At 41.7% G+C, this 17,066-nt stretch overlaps 1 protein-coding gene across 8 annotated transcripts in view; it reads left to right on the top strand.

Annotated features, from left to right (window-relative positions):
• RC3H1 (ring finger and CCCH-type domains 1) overlaps nt 1–17,066 on the top strand; it is a 109,331-nt gene that overhangs the window by 52,775 nt on the left and 39,490 nt on the right. For all 8 annotated transcript variants that reach the window (XM_040360389.1, XM_040360392.1, XM_040360390.1 and 5 more), the window contains exons 3-5: nt 7,361–7,481; nt 13,167–13,406; nt 14,418–14,593. In XM_040360389.1, the coding sequence (XP_040216323.1) occupies nt 7,361–7,481; nt 13,167–13,406; nt 14,418–14,593 (537 nt within the window). The remainder of the gene's footprint in view (nt 1–7,360; nt 7,482–13,166; nt 13,407–14,417; nt 14,594–17,066) is intronic.

The raw sequence follows: 17,066 nt of genomic DNA, 5'->3' as shown, positions 1-17,066 counted from the left end.
CCAGGAAGCTGTCTTTTAATATGTAATGCACAAATATGGCTGACCTGTGTACATATAATCCCTAAATATACATTACTTATACAGAAATTGCTTTGAAGATATTTGCATGCTCTAAGGCCCCGTACACACGTACGAGGAACTCGACGTGCCAAACACATCGAGTTCCTCGTCGAGTTCAGTGTTGAAGCCGCCAAGGATCTCGGCGGGCCAACTTTCCTCATTGAACAACGAGGAAATAGAGAACATGTTCTCTATTTGGCCTGACGAGTTCCTCGTCGGCTTCCTCGGTGAAAAGTGTACACACGACCGAGTTTCTCGGCAGAATCCAGCTCGGATCGAGTTTCTGGCTGAATTCTGCCGAGAAACTCGTCGTGTGTACGGGGCCTCATAGGATTAGGGTGACACTGAACTCACTTTTTTTTTTTTCACCCATCTACATTAAAGGGGTTGTAAAGGTTTGTTTTTTATTTTCTAAATAGGTTCCTTTAAGCTAGTGCATTGTTGGTTCACTTACATTTTCCTTCGATTTCCCTTCTAAATATTTCTCACTTCCTGTTTCTCCTCAGTAAGGTGTTCAGTAAGCTGTTCTAAATGACTTTCCACCGCTCGGATGGTGGAAAGCTTACTGAGAAACAGGAAGTGAGAAATTCAGACAAAGAAAAATAACATTTAAAAGAGAAATCGAAGGAAAAGGTAAGTGAACCAACAATGCACTAGCTTAAAGGAACCAATTTAGAAAATAAAGACAAACCTTTACAACCCCTTTAAGTATGGCTCTGTGGCTAAAGCTCCCGGTCTGCTGACATTTAGAGTTGCTCCAGGGTCTGGAATGATACCAACAATATAGTCAGGATCCTCCTGGATGCCTAACCAGCAGCTGGCTCAGCCTCTTGGCGCGCAGCTGAGAGCCTGAGTCAGCCGTTCCCTTCTCAGTCACCGTTCTCTGCTCAGAGCTGACTGAGAACTGAGTAATCGGCAGTCATGTGATTGCTCAGTTGTCTGGCTTAGAGCTGTTAGCGGACAGCAGCAGCATCAGACCAATGCCGCATCACGAAGGTAAGTATGTGTTTTTTTTGGGGTTACCCTAAACTCCTCATTTAAAGTGCATCAATGGTCAAAAGTAAAAATCCTTTGTGGTAAGCCATTTAATTTCTATGTGTTTTAGCTTAGTTTTAAAATAAACTGCTCTGTAGGTCACTAAGCATACCTGTAGAATAATCCTACTTGACCAATTTCCTAGAATGCAGAGACATAGGTTTCTCATCTTTTCTGAATATGCAAAGCCGTGTCACCCATTATAGCAAGCTTTTCTATGAAGCTACAAGTTATGTCTGGACGTTCATCAGTGACAGCAGCAGTACTTGTCCATCAAATGTGCTGAAGATGAGGGTGGTCAGGAAGAGCAGTGATTATAGGAAACACCCCTGTACAACACATTATCAAAGCTTGTTGACCGCAATGTAAAGTGGGTTATATAGTTCTCAAAAAGAGTGGAAAGACATTGGCATGCAGAGATTACAGGAAACGGGCGAAAGACATGCATTATGGAGAGACATATAAGAAATATTTTTATGTAAAATACAGCATGCCTAGCATTTTATTAGCTGATATAGTGTTGGTATGAGAACAAACAAGTTTATGATTTGACTTTAGATATCCTTTAACTTCCTGTCCTGGAGGCACAACAGGTAATTCAAGTGGAAGATTTCACATCCTGTTCCGCTGACAGTAGTCTTCAGGACAAACAGACAATAGCGGACATTAATGGCAATAAGAAACTGAGGTTGTGACTATTCTCTACGGTTAACAAAATTGCATGACCTAAACACCATCTGGGCATGCTCTGTAATTTTATTTTTTATGTTTTTACTTTTAATGCCCTGTACACACGATCGGTCCATCCAATGAAAACGGTCTGATGGACTGTTTTCATCGGTTAACCGATGAAGCTGACTGATGGTCCTTCTCGCCTACACAGCATTGGTTAAAAAAAACGATCGTGTCAGAACGCGGTGATGTAAAACACAACGATGTGCTGAAAAAAAATGAAGTTCAATGTTTCCAAGCATGCGTCGTCTTGATTCTGAGCCTGCGTGGATTTTTAACCGATGGACGTGCCTACAAACGATCGTTTTTTTTTCTATCGGTTAGGTATCCATCGATTTAAATTTAAAACAAGTTGGCTTTTTTTTAACCTATGGATAAATAACCGATGGGGCCCACACACGATCGGTTTGGTCCGATGAAAACGGTCCATCAGACCGTTCTCATCAGTTTGACCGATCGCGTGTACGCGGCCTAAGAGATATGGACAGTTTACTTGATGGCTGGAGTCCTCAAGTAATCTATGTGTTTGTTTTTGGACCAAATGGAAAACTGATTGTTGTGGCCAGCACAGATACATAGGACTTGAGAGTTTTTTCCCCCTGTATTTTCATTAAAAAAAAGAATTGCAACCTGGAATGCAATAAACACTGCCTCATTTATTTTTTGTGCATCATTCACATATTCCGTACTGAGCCAAGCCTCGGTTTATATTTACCATTGCTTTCCATAAATAGCGATCATTGGGCAGTTAAACATAAGTGAGCCACCTCCTTGAATGGGATAGATCCACAAGCTCATCATTTGATCTCTATGAGGAAGGATGTCTCCTGAGTTTTTTGTGGATTAATCACCCTTGAAAGCAATTTGTGTGTCTGCACCCTGGAATACAGCTTTGTGTCACAGGGAGGGTAGCCCTTCCTTGGTTTCAATGAGCTATCCTGACTCATTGCACTGTAAGGAGGAAGATCCTGTAAAAAAATGTAATCTGCTTAATATTAAATATTTCATATTTACAGCTTCCAACGCAAATGTTCCTCTACGGCAGGGGTCTCAAACTGGCTCCAGCTGTTGCAAAACTAAAAGTCCCATGAGGAATTGCAAGGCTGACAGTAACAAGCATGACTCCCACAGGCTTTTGGCCCCACCCTCCTGTTGAGTGTCCCTACAGCCCTGGTTTGGCCTTTTTTTCTCTCTCTCTCGCACTCTGGATAGAGATGGGGCTCAGGAAAGTATTGGGGGTGCTGAGGGGGGATGCTGCGCACAGAAAGCTTGTTATCTTCATGCATAGAATACATGAAGATAAAAAAAATCTGCCTTTACAACCACTTTTAATATAAGCCACATGAATTCCTAAGCAGTAGTCACATTTGTTTTTACCGCTTTGACAGTCTGAGTTCTTGAAGTTAACATTTACTGACACTCATCTGCAGGTAAACTGTGGAATTACGTGACCGTTCTGGAATTGGTAATAGAGGGCTCATTAACGCCAGATGTGTTGCTTTGCAGTTTGCTGCATTTGGTAATCCAAAAATGTAAACTTCTGTGAAGTTTTTTTTTTACTGTAATACAGATATTAAAGCCCTACTGTTATGATTGTACAGTAGAGGGCACATGCTGGATGTTCATAGACCCTGGGTTAAAGGTGGCTACCTTCAGATGTCTGGACACTGGCAGAGCTTTTGTATATGTACCCTTTGGGTGTACGTCCCTAAACCCACCCAACTTCTTGAGACCTCCTTTTTTTTTCTTCTTGTTGGCGTCCTTTTGGTGAGCAAAACATTTTACTCTGCCGATGGTCTGCAAAACACTCAGTGACTTTGTTTCTTTTTGCGTCAGACCAGGACCTTATTTTAACAATTGTCTATGCAACTGATTCTAGCTATAGCTCAGGTATGAAACAAGATTTCTCTGCAACTGTCAGAATTTCTTGGACAGCTAATGACCTAAGAGTCGGTTCACACTGGGGCGATCCGACTTCCAGAGGCGATTACGACACGACTTGAATGTGAACCACAGGGCGACCTGAGGCGATTTATAAATCGCCTCCAGGACAGGGAATGTCAGAAATGGCCAATCAGAGCTACTAAGCTCTTCTGACATCATTGTTCTTCCTGTTTGATTTCTTCTTCCCTGTTCCCTGTTTTCCTGTGTCTAAAATGCTCTCTGTGCGTTACAATAGATTAGGGATCTATTGTTGTTGGGGGATATGTTGTTCCTGCCAGGGATCTAGTTTTGTCAAGGATCTATTGTTGTTCTCATGTGAACTTGTGTTCCCATCAGGGATCTATTGTTGTTGGGGGATCTGTTGTTCCTGCCAGGGATCTAGTTTTGTCAAAGATCCATTGTTCTCATGTGAATTTGTGTTCCGATCAGGGATCTAGTGTTGTCAAGGATCTATTGTTGTTCTCATGTGAACTTGTGTTCCGATCAGGGATCTATTGTTGTTGAGGGATCTGTTGTTCCTGCCAGGGATCTAGTTTTGTCAAGGATCTATTGTTGTTCTCATGTGAACTTGTGTTCCTTTCAGGGATCTATTGTTGTTGGGGGATCTGTTGTTCCTGCCAGGGATCTAGTTTTGTCAAGGATCTATTGTTGTTCTCATGTGAACTTGTGTTCCCATCAGGGATCTATTGTTGTTGGGGGATCTGTTGTTCCTGCCAGGGATCTAGTTTTGTCAAAGATCCATTGTTCTCATGTGAATTTGTGTTCCGATCAGGGATCTAGTGTTGTCAAGGATCTATTGTTGTTCTCATGTGAACTTGTGTTCCGATCAGGGATCTATTGTTGTTGAGGGATCTGTTGTTCCTGCCAGGGATCTAGTTTTGTCAAGGATCTATTGTTGTTCTCATGTGAACTTGTGTTCCTTTCAGGGATCTATTGTTGTTGAGGGATCTGTTGTTCCTGCCAGGGATCTAGTTTTGTCAAGGATCTATTGTTGTTCTCATGTGAACTTGTGTTCCTTTCAGGGATCTATTGTTGTTGGGGGATCTGTTGTTCCTGCCAGGGATCTAGTTTTGTCAAGGATCTATTGTTGTTCTCATGTGAACTTGTGTTCCTTTCAGGGATCTATTGTTGTTGGGGGATCTTTTGTTCATGCTATTGAGCTAATGTTGTCAAGGATCTATTGTTGTTCTCATGTGAACTTGTGTTCCTTTCAGGGATCTATTGTTGTTGGGGGATCTTTTGTTCATGCTATTGAGCTAATGTTGTCAATGATCTATTGTTGTTCTCATGTGAACTTGTGTTCCCATCAGGGATCTATTGTTGTTGGGGGATCTGTTGTTCCTGCCAGGGATCTAGTGTTGTCAAGGATCTATTGTTGTTCTCATGTGAACTTGTTTTCCGATCAGGGATCTATTGTTTTTGGGGGACCTAATTGTTCCTGCCAGGGATCTAGTGTTGTCAGGGATCTATTGTTGTTCTTGTCATTTGAAGTAGTGTTCCTCTTTGGGATCTACTTTTTTGGGGAATCTATGGTTCCTGTCTGCATCTACTATTGCCAGCATGGTATATACTGTTCCTGCCAGGGGATCTATTGATGCCGGTGTGCTCTATTGTTGCTGTCTTCAAGAGGGAGTTCATGCCACCATTCTCTGTGCAAACAAGTGGCATGTATGGAACTACAACCAGCATGCCTAGGCAAGGAAAATAGACATATAATAAAAAGGTTGAACTTACTTTTGGCAGTGCGGTCGGTCTCAGACAATATGCCCCAATCCTCAAAGGTCAGGCGAGAAATGTCCAGCCAGGCATTGTCCCTCTTCATTTGGTCCTTGTAAAAGGGGTCCCTCTTGTCGTAGAGGCATGGTCTCTCTTTTACCAGCCTTATAAGGGACTCATTATCCACGGCCTCTTTCCTAACTCTTGCAGCCATGCTGCAAACAGAGACAACGTACTAAGAAAGTGAAAGTAATTCGTGCCAAGAAGGTGGGGGCTGCCTGGGGACAGGGGAGTACCTGGTGGCTTCTGGGTAAATTCCTCTCTGCTTCTGGCAAAATCGCCTCACTATGAACAGGGATCAGACTTGAAAGCTACTTCCATTGAAATCAATGGGTAGGAATCGCCTACAAGTCGGATTGAAGTCGTACAGGAACTTCTTTTGAAGTCGGATCGCCTTGAGTAGTGTGTATTAACACCACTCCCATTCACTTGCATTGTTTTTCTTGACAGCACGACTTGGGACGACTTGAGGCGATTTCAAGTCGGATCACAAATTGCCCCAGTGTGAACCGGCTCTAAAGGGTTATTAATTCCTCGGGTGTTTGTTATTTAATAAAAAAATAAAATTTGTGCTTACCTCCTTTGAGTGGCCCCGATCCTCCTTCAGTCATCACTTTTTCAGAGCCCAAAAGCACCAGACTGCTTCTCCGTCTGAGTGGAAAAGGAAACGACCTCCTTGAGAAAAGATAGACATTGAAAACTTTTAAGAAGACCCAGAGGCATTGTTAGGACGACTAGGCAGATTTCTAACCTCCAGCCTCTCATACCCCTGATACTATAGCTTCACGCAGTATGCTTATTAATGTAGATGTGCTCACTTCTGCATTCGATCCTCACCAGGCCCCTCTGGCTACTAAGAGACCTGCAAAGTCTAAAAATAAGTTTGTCATTAATGAAGAAATAGAATGGACAATTTATGACGACTGGGTTTCACCTGACAAGGTGTTCACTTCTCTGAGAATCATTGCGGAGCTATATCCAGTGAAAGAATTTGCTAAATGTAAACTTATCCAGTAGTAGATCCAGGCCCCTCGTCTTCGGTGTGTGCCGGAGGCACCCATGCATGCTCACTCTGCCCTCCGCCCAGTCTGCGTCTATTGACACAGACCGAGCAACACATCCCCCTGCTCCCTCGTCACAGCATTTGATTGACAGCAGCAGGAGCCAATGGCTCCTAAAAAAAAAATAAACTTGTGGCTTTAGAACCACTTTAATGCATTGCCTGCAGTAAGGTACAATACTTTTAGATATTACTATTGCCCCTTCACCCATCTTATATTTACCTGAGCCCTCACTTGATCCATCACTGTTCCCGCCTGTAGTGGCTCTCACAGGCTTTGCTGAGACAGACAGTGGGAGCCATTACCTATTGCTGATGTTGGTCAAATACTGTGACCAGGGAGCGGGGCCAGGCCGCACGGTCTGTCTATGGACACAGGCAGCATGGCTTGAATTTGACACCGCAGGTGTGCCATGATGGGAAGCGGCTTCCTATGGTAGCACACCAAGAAGAGGAGGAGCCAGGAGTGCAAGCAGGGGATCCCTAGAAGAGGAGGATCCTGGCTGCTCTGTGCAATTTTGTTTGTTTAAAAATATAAAAAAATTATACTTTACACCCACTTTCAATCACACTGCTTTCTTTTCGTTTTAACTTTTTCTTATGTAATCAGAGGCAGATTGTTTTTTTGTTTTGTTTTGTTTTTTAACCGTAATGTGTTCTGCACATAGAAGCCAAGGATACTTGAGGTCATAGAGTGGGCTTTTATTTTTTATTTGCATATTCCGTCTTCTCATCTCGCTTCTTCCTCTGCAGGTACCCGAACAGCAGCCTATCACTCTGTGCAGCGGGGCTGAAGACACCAAACACTATGAGGAGGCCAGAAAGTGTGTGGAAGAGCTGGCCCTTTACCTGAAGCCCCTCAGTACTGCAAGGGGTAAGATCACTCTTGGTAAAATAAAGTAGATAATTGATGTAAACTTTTCCTTTTGGCAATTCAACTGATGGAAGCAAGGAACGTTGAAAACCTGTTGCTGGGAGTTGGGATTCTGCTTTGAACAAAAGAAGGGTTGGCTGCAAGTGACTAGTAAACTGAACCAGCTTTGTCCATCAAAATGCTGGTAAAATCCAGGCACCACCGCTGCGCTTAGGTTCAGTTCCCCTTCTGGGAGTGGAGGATCTTGGCTGTTTATCTACATGCACCCTGTATTAAAGGCTAGAACAGCTGCCTGTAGAGATTTAGGCATATTTTGACTTGAGAAGTAAAGCCCCATGTATACAGTAGAACTGCCTAATCGTTCAAAAAATCGTGATCTCGATTTAACCCCCCCTGACGATCTCCAATGCAGAGTTTGACGATTTTTTTTGTATAACAAGTGGAGAGATTTATCTGCTCACTCAGCTGTCAAAAGAAAGTATCCTGTCTGCCAAGTTTTTAACAGGAAACATTGTAACTTCTTGGATCAAATGGATAAACTTCTGTGTGTGTAAAGAAAAAACCTGGGCAGTCTGCCAAGTTTGTAACGACATGAAACATTGTAACGAACTTCCTTCTTAGAGCAAAAGGTGTGTAAATGCAGGAAGTTTAACCACTTAACGTCCAAATCTTTTTCTGACACTTGTTTCTTAAGTTAAAATCCAATATCTTTTGCTAGAAAATTACTTGGAACCCCCAAACATTATATATATTTTAGCAGAGACCCTAGGGAATAAAATGGCAATTGCTGCAATATTTTATGTTGCACTGTATTTGCCCAGCGGTCTTTCAAATGCAATTTTTGGGAAAAATGCACTTCAATGAATAAAAAAAAAAAAAAATAATAAAAAAAAACGGTAAAGTTAGCCCAATTTTTTATTTTTTTTTATGTGAAAGATGATGTTACTCTGCGAGAATCGTGATCTATCTTCTAAGCAAAAAAAATTGCGATTCTCATTTTTAGCCAGAATCGTGCAGCTTTTGTATGCAGCCTGGGTCTGAAGTCCAGGGTTTCCACTTTGCACAGAGAAATAGATTTGAAGCAAACTGAAGGTGTAGTAAGCTTTTTGCACTTTTACCAGTAATATTTATACACTATGATGGACATTGCGTGTTTACTTTAATTTTCTTGCATCAAAAATAGCCTTAAAGGGGTTGTAAACCCTCAAGTTTTTTCACCTTTTAATGCATTCTATAATGCAGCAGCCCCCCAGAGCTCCCCTTTTACTTGAACCCGATCTTTCCAGCGACAAGAACGAGCCCAGCAGCTCCAGACGCTGTCTCCGGTCCTCATTGTGTAGATTGATAGCATTTGCTCTCGCTGCTGTCAGTCAAATCCAGGCAGGGGGGGGGGCATTGGGGTGCCAAGTCCTACTGTCAGTGTGTCAGTGGAGGGGGCACCTGATCTAGGGAGGAGCCAGGAGCGCTACTTGCGGACCCCAAAGAGGAGGATCAGGTCCACTCTGTGCCAGGTTGGATTTGATTTAAATCATAATTTTTAAAGAGAAACTGTCATCTCTGTCCTGCAGTGGCACTTCCTCTGACCCGCTATTGACTCACCGACAGTCTCGTTCACTTTAATGGAACGGTTGGTGATGCGGCAGTAACACCGCAAGGTAAGGGACATGGTGCCAGCAGGTTAGTGGATGCCCGCTGACAGGCGCTGCCATGAGGGATCTGAAATGACAGATGATCTTTAAATGTAAGGACTACAACTTATTGGTAGTTAGAATCTTTAATATTTGCAAACGAAATGAAGGTTTCCTATTTAGAATAATAAGCTGTCAGGTTAGTAAAACAGCGATATTCGAATCTGTGTTTTTTTTTTTTAAATCAGAAAAGTTTTTATTTTGAAAAAAGCAAAACAAAAGAAAAGACATGTATATAGCGGTTAAGTGACCCAAAAGAAAAAGGGCCACACAGGATACATTGTCAGTTGTACAAAAACTTTGAATCTGATTTAGTCATACAGTTTGTAGTGTACATAGTTTTTCAAAACAATGGAATAAAGGAATATTCCTGAATTATTTTTTTCTCATGATTACTGACTGAAATTGTGTGAATGCATCAAAGCAGTGCATGTTATCTCAGCTTGCAGAGCTTGGATTCATTGAATAAATTTACCAAAAATTTAAATATTGCAGAATATACAGCCTCATGCTACATAACTAAGCTCCATTTCATGCTGAATAAACTAAATTATTAATGCAGAGAACTTTCTTAAGATAGATTTTTTACTCCAAAAGCATTTTATTAAAATAAATTTAATGGAAATCAAAAACAGTACATCTAGTTAAAAAAAAAAAAAAAAAAAACCTTGCACAGAGGTGGCAAGTATATACCATGTTGGTTTAAAAAAAAAAAAATGAACCTTCACCACCCCTTTTAAACATGCTGACATAATCTGCCCGCAGTGCTTATAATTTTATTTCACTTTGCTTACCGATATGCACGATCTCTGGTAAAATCGTATCAAATTCACTGTTTTCCAGGGTTTCTAAGACAAGACAATTCAAGTTCCCGTTTCCTCTTGTCTGATAACCTTGAAATATAGAATTTTAGTGCTCACAAACACAGTATAATACAACATTTTTTGGTATCAAATAAAAGATGATGTTGCACCAAGTAAATTGATACCAAGCATCTCAAGATTTAAATTTTTTAAAACTGTGCAATGGCAACAAAATAGAACACCTAAAAATCTCCATAGGCAACGCTTTTTAAAGTCTTTTACAGGTGTTTCTTTATTATTTATTCAATTGAAGAAAATAATTTGTGATAGCTGGGGCAGTGACAGGTCCTCTTTATTGAGAGATCTGGGGCCCCTTCCCCAGACCTGTACAATTGAATGGGTGAATGTAGAGCTGCTTGGTTCACTTTACCAGAAATCCCATTGCTGGCTGTAAACATTGAGCCATGCAGCCATGATCCTGGTAGAATTGTTTCTACCCGAGGATGTACAAGCACATCCTAAATGCTTACAACTCATGGCTGTTCTAACTGCACAACCCTGAACATATCCTTGCTAATTCTATATGTCATGTTCATCCAGTGATTTTACACCATTTGCTCGCCTCTAGAATAGTGTCTAGCAGTTGTTGTGAAGAAGGTGCTGGTGTTGACAGAGTTAAATCATGCATCATGGAATTAAAACCAAGAGACTGCACTTCTGTCCAGTTGCTCTATGAAAGCTTTGCTTTTTATGTGGCTGGAATTGGTCATGGGTTGCCTGCCAGACCTAGTATTTCATGTAGTAATAGCACGTTCCATATAATACAGCAAACTAACTCTGATCTCTGGAACATGCTACATCTTTAGCTTGCTTACATTTGTAGGAGTGTCCTGAACCACTGACAGGATGCCTACATAAGCAGGCTATAGATGTGAAAGCTTTGTGTTACTCTTAGATTTCAGGACAAGTAATGATGAGAATTTACACTTCCTTCTTGCAGATTCGTGTCAACTCCCTAAGGACTGTTTTCAGAACTGTATGACCATGATGCTTTAAAAGAAAGCCTTGCAAGGAACTAAAATTAGTTTTGATGTGATTCTTATCACCGCAAACTTGCAAATTAGGTTGTAAAGAAATTCTCTTTTCCTGTTCACACTTTTTTTTGTCACCCACTTCAGATGTATCTACTGTTAACAAACTCTAACAAGGATGAAGTCGATGTGGAATTTTTTAGTGCTGATGCAGGCTAGGGCCTGTCCTTAGAAGCCTGCTATAGCTTTTATTTTATTTTCCACACTAAAGTGAAACTTCCACTTTTTTTTAAGAAAAAAATCTATTGGTTAATGTTAAACATTTAGGCCCAGATTCTCAAAGGCGTTACGACGGCGCAACATCATTTGCGCCGTCGTAAGTCCTTAACTGGCCCCGGGTATCTGTGCGACTGATTCTTAGAATCAGTTACGCATAGATACCCATTAGATCTGACAGGCGTAAGGCTCTTACGCTGTCAGAGCTTAAATGCAATTTTTTTTCCCGCCGCTAGGTGTCGCCGACGTCGTTTTCCCCGTCGCTTATGTAAATTGGCAAATTACGACGATTCCCGAACGTACGCGCGCTCGACGCAAAGAATTTACGTAGTTTCCGTAGCCTTTGCGACGCGTAAAGTTGCCCCTGGGTCTATGGAGGCCCAGCCAATGTTAAGTATGGCCGTCGTACCCGCGTCGAAATTTAAAAAATCTACGTCGTTTGCGTAAGACGTCCGTGAATGGCGCTGGACGCCATTTACGTTAACGTCTAAGCAAATGACGTCGGTGCGACGTCATTTAGCGCAATGCTCGTCGGGTAATCTACCCGACGGAGCATGCGCAGTACGCTCGGCGCGGGAACGCGCCTAATTTAAATGGTGCCCGCCCCATTTGCATTGGACGGGCTTGCGCCGAGCGCTTTTACGATACACCGCTGCAAGTTTACAGTTAAGTGTTCTGAGAATCAGGCACTAACGCTGTAAACCTGCGGCGGTGTATTGTAAATCACATACGTTACGCTGCCCAGGAGCAACGTAATTCTAGGAGAATCTGGGCCACAGGGCTTTAGTAGAGTTAAGGTGATCTTTAAAGGCTTGGTTAAAAAAAAATTATAATTGCTCTGTTTTGCACAGAGCAGCCGTCCTCTTCTCTGGTCTTTCATCAGAGCCCCTGGCCCCATAGCTATTCTCACACTGCCAGCTTCTTTTAAAGTAATGTAAACCATCTGTCATTCTTTCTAAACTACTGCCATAGTGGTTATCTATAAGGATATACATGCCTCCTGCATGTATCCTTACCTGTCAAATGTCTCTCCTCTATCTGTGGGTTGAGTTGTGATGTCACCACATGACTTCAGCATGCCCAATCATGCTGAGGTGTGGAGCAGCCAATCATGGGAGAGCTGGAGAAGAAAGGAGGGTGGGATCTGAAGTACACAGAATGTCTGTCTCTCTCAGGCTGGTGCATGAGATATGTAAATCACCTGTCACTCACAGCAAGGGGTAGAAATTGACCCCTATTTCTCTGTGTGTGAGTTTTTATCTCGCTGAAAAAAGAGGACTGCTCAGAGCTGGATTAACTCTTTGTGGCAAGACTGGGCACAGATGACATGAAATCCTATACTGTACAAGGCGCAAGCCTTAATAAAAAAAAAATGGATTTACAGCCACTTTAACAACCGCGCAATGATCTGAGTGAGTGAAAAACTTATATAGCGCAACACATGCAAACTGAATCGCCTCTGGGCGCTGTATCCATTCTGTGAGTGAATCCCCTTGGCCTCAGAAGAGATGCAGTTTCATTAGATTATTACATCAGGGGTACTTTAAAGCCTCCGAAACATAATCTCACTTGCAGCACTAGCCCCAATTTTCCTTACTTCAAATGGCAAACTTAACAGTATTGACTACTTCTAAGCTTTATCAGAGTCAGAACCCCTGTCCTAGTGGGAGATCGAGTGGATCATAAGGGATGAAAATGGTCAGCCGGAAGAAGCCAGTTTTAGAGTTGGATAATCTATTGTAATAAACTGTCATGTGTGAGGGTTTCTGATGTGGGGTTGACATTCTTTCTTTCCTGTTCGGAACCAATAGCAGTTATGTTGTTATAAAGGGTTAATAAAAGCCAAGGTTTAATTTCTGCACTATTTTTATCTTTTCACACCTTCAGGTGTCGGTCTAAATAGCACCACCCAAAGCGTGCTAAGCCGCCCCATGCAGAGGAAATTGGTGACTCTTGTTCATTGTCAGCTGGTGGAAGAAGAGGGTCGTATTCGAGCAATGCGAGCAGCTCGTTCACTGGGCGAGAGAACGGTCACTGAGCTTATCCTGCAACATCAGAACCCCCAGCAACTTTCCTCCAACCTGTGGGCAGCGGTTCGTGCCCGTGGGTGTCAATTCCTCGGTCCAGGTATGCTAGAATACATTTTTTTTTTTTTTTTATCTACAATTCCAAACCAATGTCTTACAATTGCGAAAGTTACAGCTGATGTACAAGTTGGACACTGCTGGACTCAAGGATTTAAAGGCCTTATTTCAGTAAAGCCAAATTAAATCTGCATTCAGAATTTTAAGTGACCATGTGTGGCACTTGCTAGGGCTGCAACTAACAATTATTTTCATAATCAATTAGTTGGCCAATAATTTTTTATTTGATTAATCAGATAAAAACCTCCAATATGTAATTGTTTCTCTTATTTAAAATCTAAAGTGGTTTTAAACCCAATAACAAAAATATTATTTATTGCAGCTTATTAATCTTTAGATGTGATGGCTGCATTGGCTTCCATGCACAGCTGCACCAGATTTTGCAGTTCCCCAAAAGTAAAACATGAAGCTACATGAAGGGTGGTGTGGGGAAGATATGTCTTTTATAAAAATGTGTTTTTCTTTTGCGTGAAAGTAGCTATATAATACTGGTAAACGTTTATTTAAATGTTATTGTAATGCCCTTCTATACCTCCAGCTTCACTGGGTTCAGATGCTGATATTCCCTGCACAGAGCCCTTGTATCACTTCCTTCTCGTGCCCAGGACTACATTTCCCATGAGGCATTGCTCCTCAAACATTCACACATTCCCCCGGCGCTTGCTGACATGTATTGACGGTGTACTGAGCTGTATGTGTACTGCACTGTGTATACTGACATGTAAACAAATAATGCATTCTCTATGCAGGCGAACTAATCGATAATGAAATTATTTGACAGCTATTCTTATAATCAATTTATGTTGATTAGTGGTTTCAGCCCTAGTTCTTGCTGTAGTAAACTACAGAGAGATCAGCTTATTGTACATTTTAATGAACTCTTGAATATAGCATAGCTGCAGTGTTTACTGGATGTTGTTAGTTCCTCACTATGTTAATTTTTACTTTCCTGGAATTGCTCTTTAAGACTTTTAATGAACTATCTGCGTTACAGCCATGCAGGAAGAAGCCCTCAAGCTTGTCCTCCTGGCCCTGGAAGACGGATCTGCGCTCTCCCGGAAGGTTCTGGTTTTGTTTGTGGTGCAAAGACTGGAACCGCGCTTTCCTCAAGCCTCGAAAACTAGCATTGGGCATGTTGTCCAGTTGTTGTACAGAGCCTCTTGCTTTAAGGTATAGAGTTTTACTTTTCTTACACCATAACAATCTGGGATCCTAATAAGTTATAATTGGCATTTGATGTTTTACACTGAACTTTCCAAAGTTTAGAATTGTATTGTGCTGATCTTTCCTAATAAATGCAAAGTAATTTTTCTTTTTAAAAATGGTATAAAAATGTGAACATTTGTCAACCACAGTGAATTCCCAGGCTGCTAATTTGTGCTTAGTAGGCCCATTTTATTGAATATGCAGAGAGGGTGCCTGCATCTGGCAAAGAGTTAAGATGGCAGGATTAACCGCTTGCCGACCAGCCGCCGGCTCTGCTGGGCGAGATCACATAGATCTACGTCATCTCGCTGATGCGTGTGCCTGGCTGACGCTATCACCACCGGGCACACACGATCGCTCGTGACAGAGCGAGAACCGGGAGCTTTGTGTGTAAACACACAGCTCCCCGGTCCTATCAGGGGAAGAAATGCTGATCTTCTGTTCATACAATGTATGAACAGCGATTAGTCATTTCCCCATGTCAGTCCACCCCCCCCCCCCCTTCAGTTAGAACACACCCAGGGAACATACTTAAAGTGGAGGTTCACCCGAAAAATAAATTTTTAATATTACATTGATGCTCATTTTGTCAAGGGGAATCGGGTAGTTTTTTTTAAAATCGAAGCGGTACTTACCGTTTTAGAGAGCGATCTTCTCCGCCGCTTCCGGGTATGGGCTGCGGGACTGGGCGTTCCTATTTGATTCACAGGCTTCCGACGGTCGCATACATCGCGTCACGATTTTTAGGCTACTCGTGACGCGATGTATGCGACCGTCGGAAGCCTGTCAATCAAGTAGTAACGCCCAGTCCCGAAGACCATACCTGGAAGCGGCGGAGAAGATCGCTCTCTAAAACGGTAAGTACTGCTTCGATTTAAAAAAAAATACCCGATTCCCTTTGACAAAATGAGCCTCAATCTAATGTAAAAAAAAAAAATTCGGGTGAACTCCCGCTTTAACACCTTCCTCGCCCCCTAGTGTTAACCCCTTCCCTGCCAGTGGCATTTTTATAGTAATCAATGCATTTTTATAGCACTGATCGCTATAAAAATGCCAATGGTCCCAAAAATGTGTCCGAAGTGTCCGTCATAATGTTTCAGTACCGATAAAAATCGCTGATCGCCGCCATTACTAGTAAAAAAAATATATTAATAAAAATGCCATAAAACTACCCCCTATTTTGTAAACGCTATAACTTTTGCTCAAACCAATCAAACGCTTATTGCGATTTTTTTTCTTTCTGTTTTTACGAAAAATATGTAGAAGAATACGTATCAGCCTAAACTGAGGAAAAAGTTATTTTTTTTTCAAAATTGTCGCTCTATTTTTGTTTATAGCACAAAAACTAAAAACCGCAGAGGTGATCAAATACCACCAAAAGAAAGCTCTATTTGTGGGAAAAAAAGACGCCAATTTTGTTTGGGAGCCATGTCACACGACCACGCAATTGTCATAGCGACGCAGTGCCGAATCGCAAAAAGTGGCCTGGTCTTTGAGCAGCAATATGGTCCGGGGCTTAAGTGGTTGTGGACATAATGAAAGTTGTGCCTGAGGCACCCCAATGATAAACAAGATTTCTATTCATTAAATGGTTTAAGAAATCTAAATTGCCTATAAACAGCAGACTCCAAAATGGAGGCAAAATTGTTGAAGCGAAAAATAAAAGGGCACATTCACACCTATGCACATGTATTTCAGCACACATAGTAACACACGTGCATACTTGTGAATGTATCCACATCATTTTCCTTTAAAAACACACTAAACTGCAGTGTTTTGGACCAGCCATTTAGGATTGAATGGGATTTTTATTTATTTGTAATGCATTTTCATACAGTAAACTTGTGTGTTTTGCTGCAAGAAAATGAACAAGTGTGAAAAGGTCCTAGTGGTTTCAGTGAGTTTTATGTAAAATCTGAACATAAGTTATTCAGCTCTTTAAAGAGGAGCTCAAGTCTCCCTTCAAAATTATAAAAGCGTCAGCTACAAATACTGTAGCTGCTGGCTTTTAATAGGACACTTGACTGTCCAGGAATCCAGTGATGTCCTCACACGAGCTGATTCTTCAATTCATTTTGGTCCAGGCGCCAATATTTTCAACTAATCAAATGTACATATTTGCAAGCACACCAGGGATCGTCAATTACATCCAATCCTTTTATTGAAGAATAATCGCAATAAGAGAAGACTCAGTGCAATGTTTTGGACCCCTTCGTCAGGCATTTTAACGAAAGGAAATCTGGCAGTGAAGCCTTGCGGTTTAGCAGCTGGTCACCCTTTACAAATGCGCCAAGTGCACTGTCTTTTGTGAATGGGGGTTGGAATTCCTGCTCAGATCGTGGAAGCGCATCTGACAAAGTTCGGGTACAAATGTGTCTGTGAAGTAGACCTTTTGGGTGAAGTTCCGCTTTAAATTGGCTTTTCTTTCTTCAGCAAA

This window comes from Rana temporaria, chromosome 7, assembly GCF_905171775.1.
Source record: "Rana temporaria chromosome 7, aRanTem1.1, whole genome shotgun sequence".
NCBI lineage: Eukaryota > Metazoa > Chordata > Amphibia > Anura > Ranidae > Rana > Rana temporaria.
This window is presented reverse-complemented; position numbering and strand designations above follow the sequence as displayed.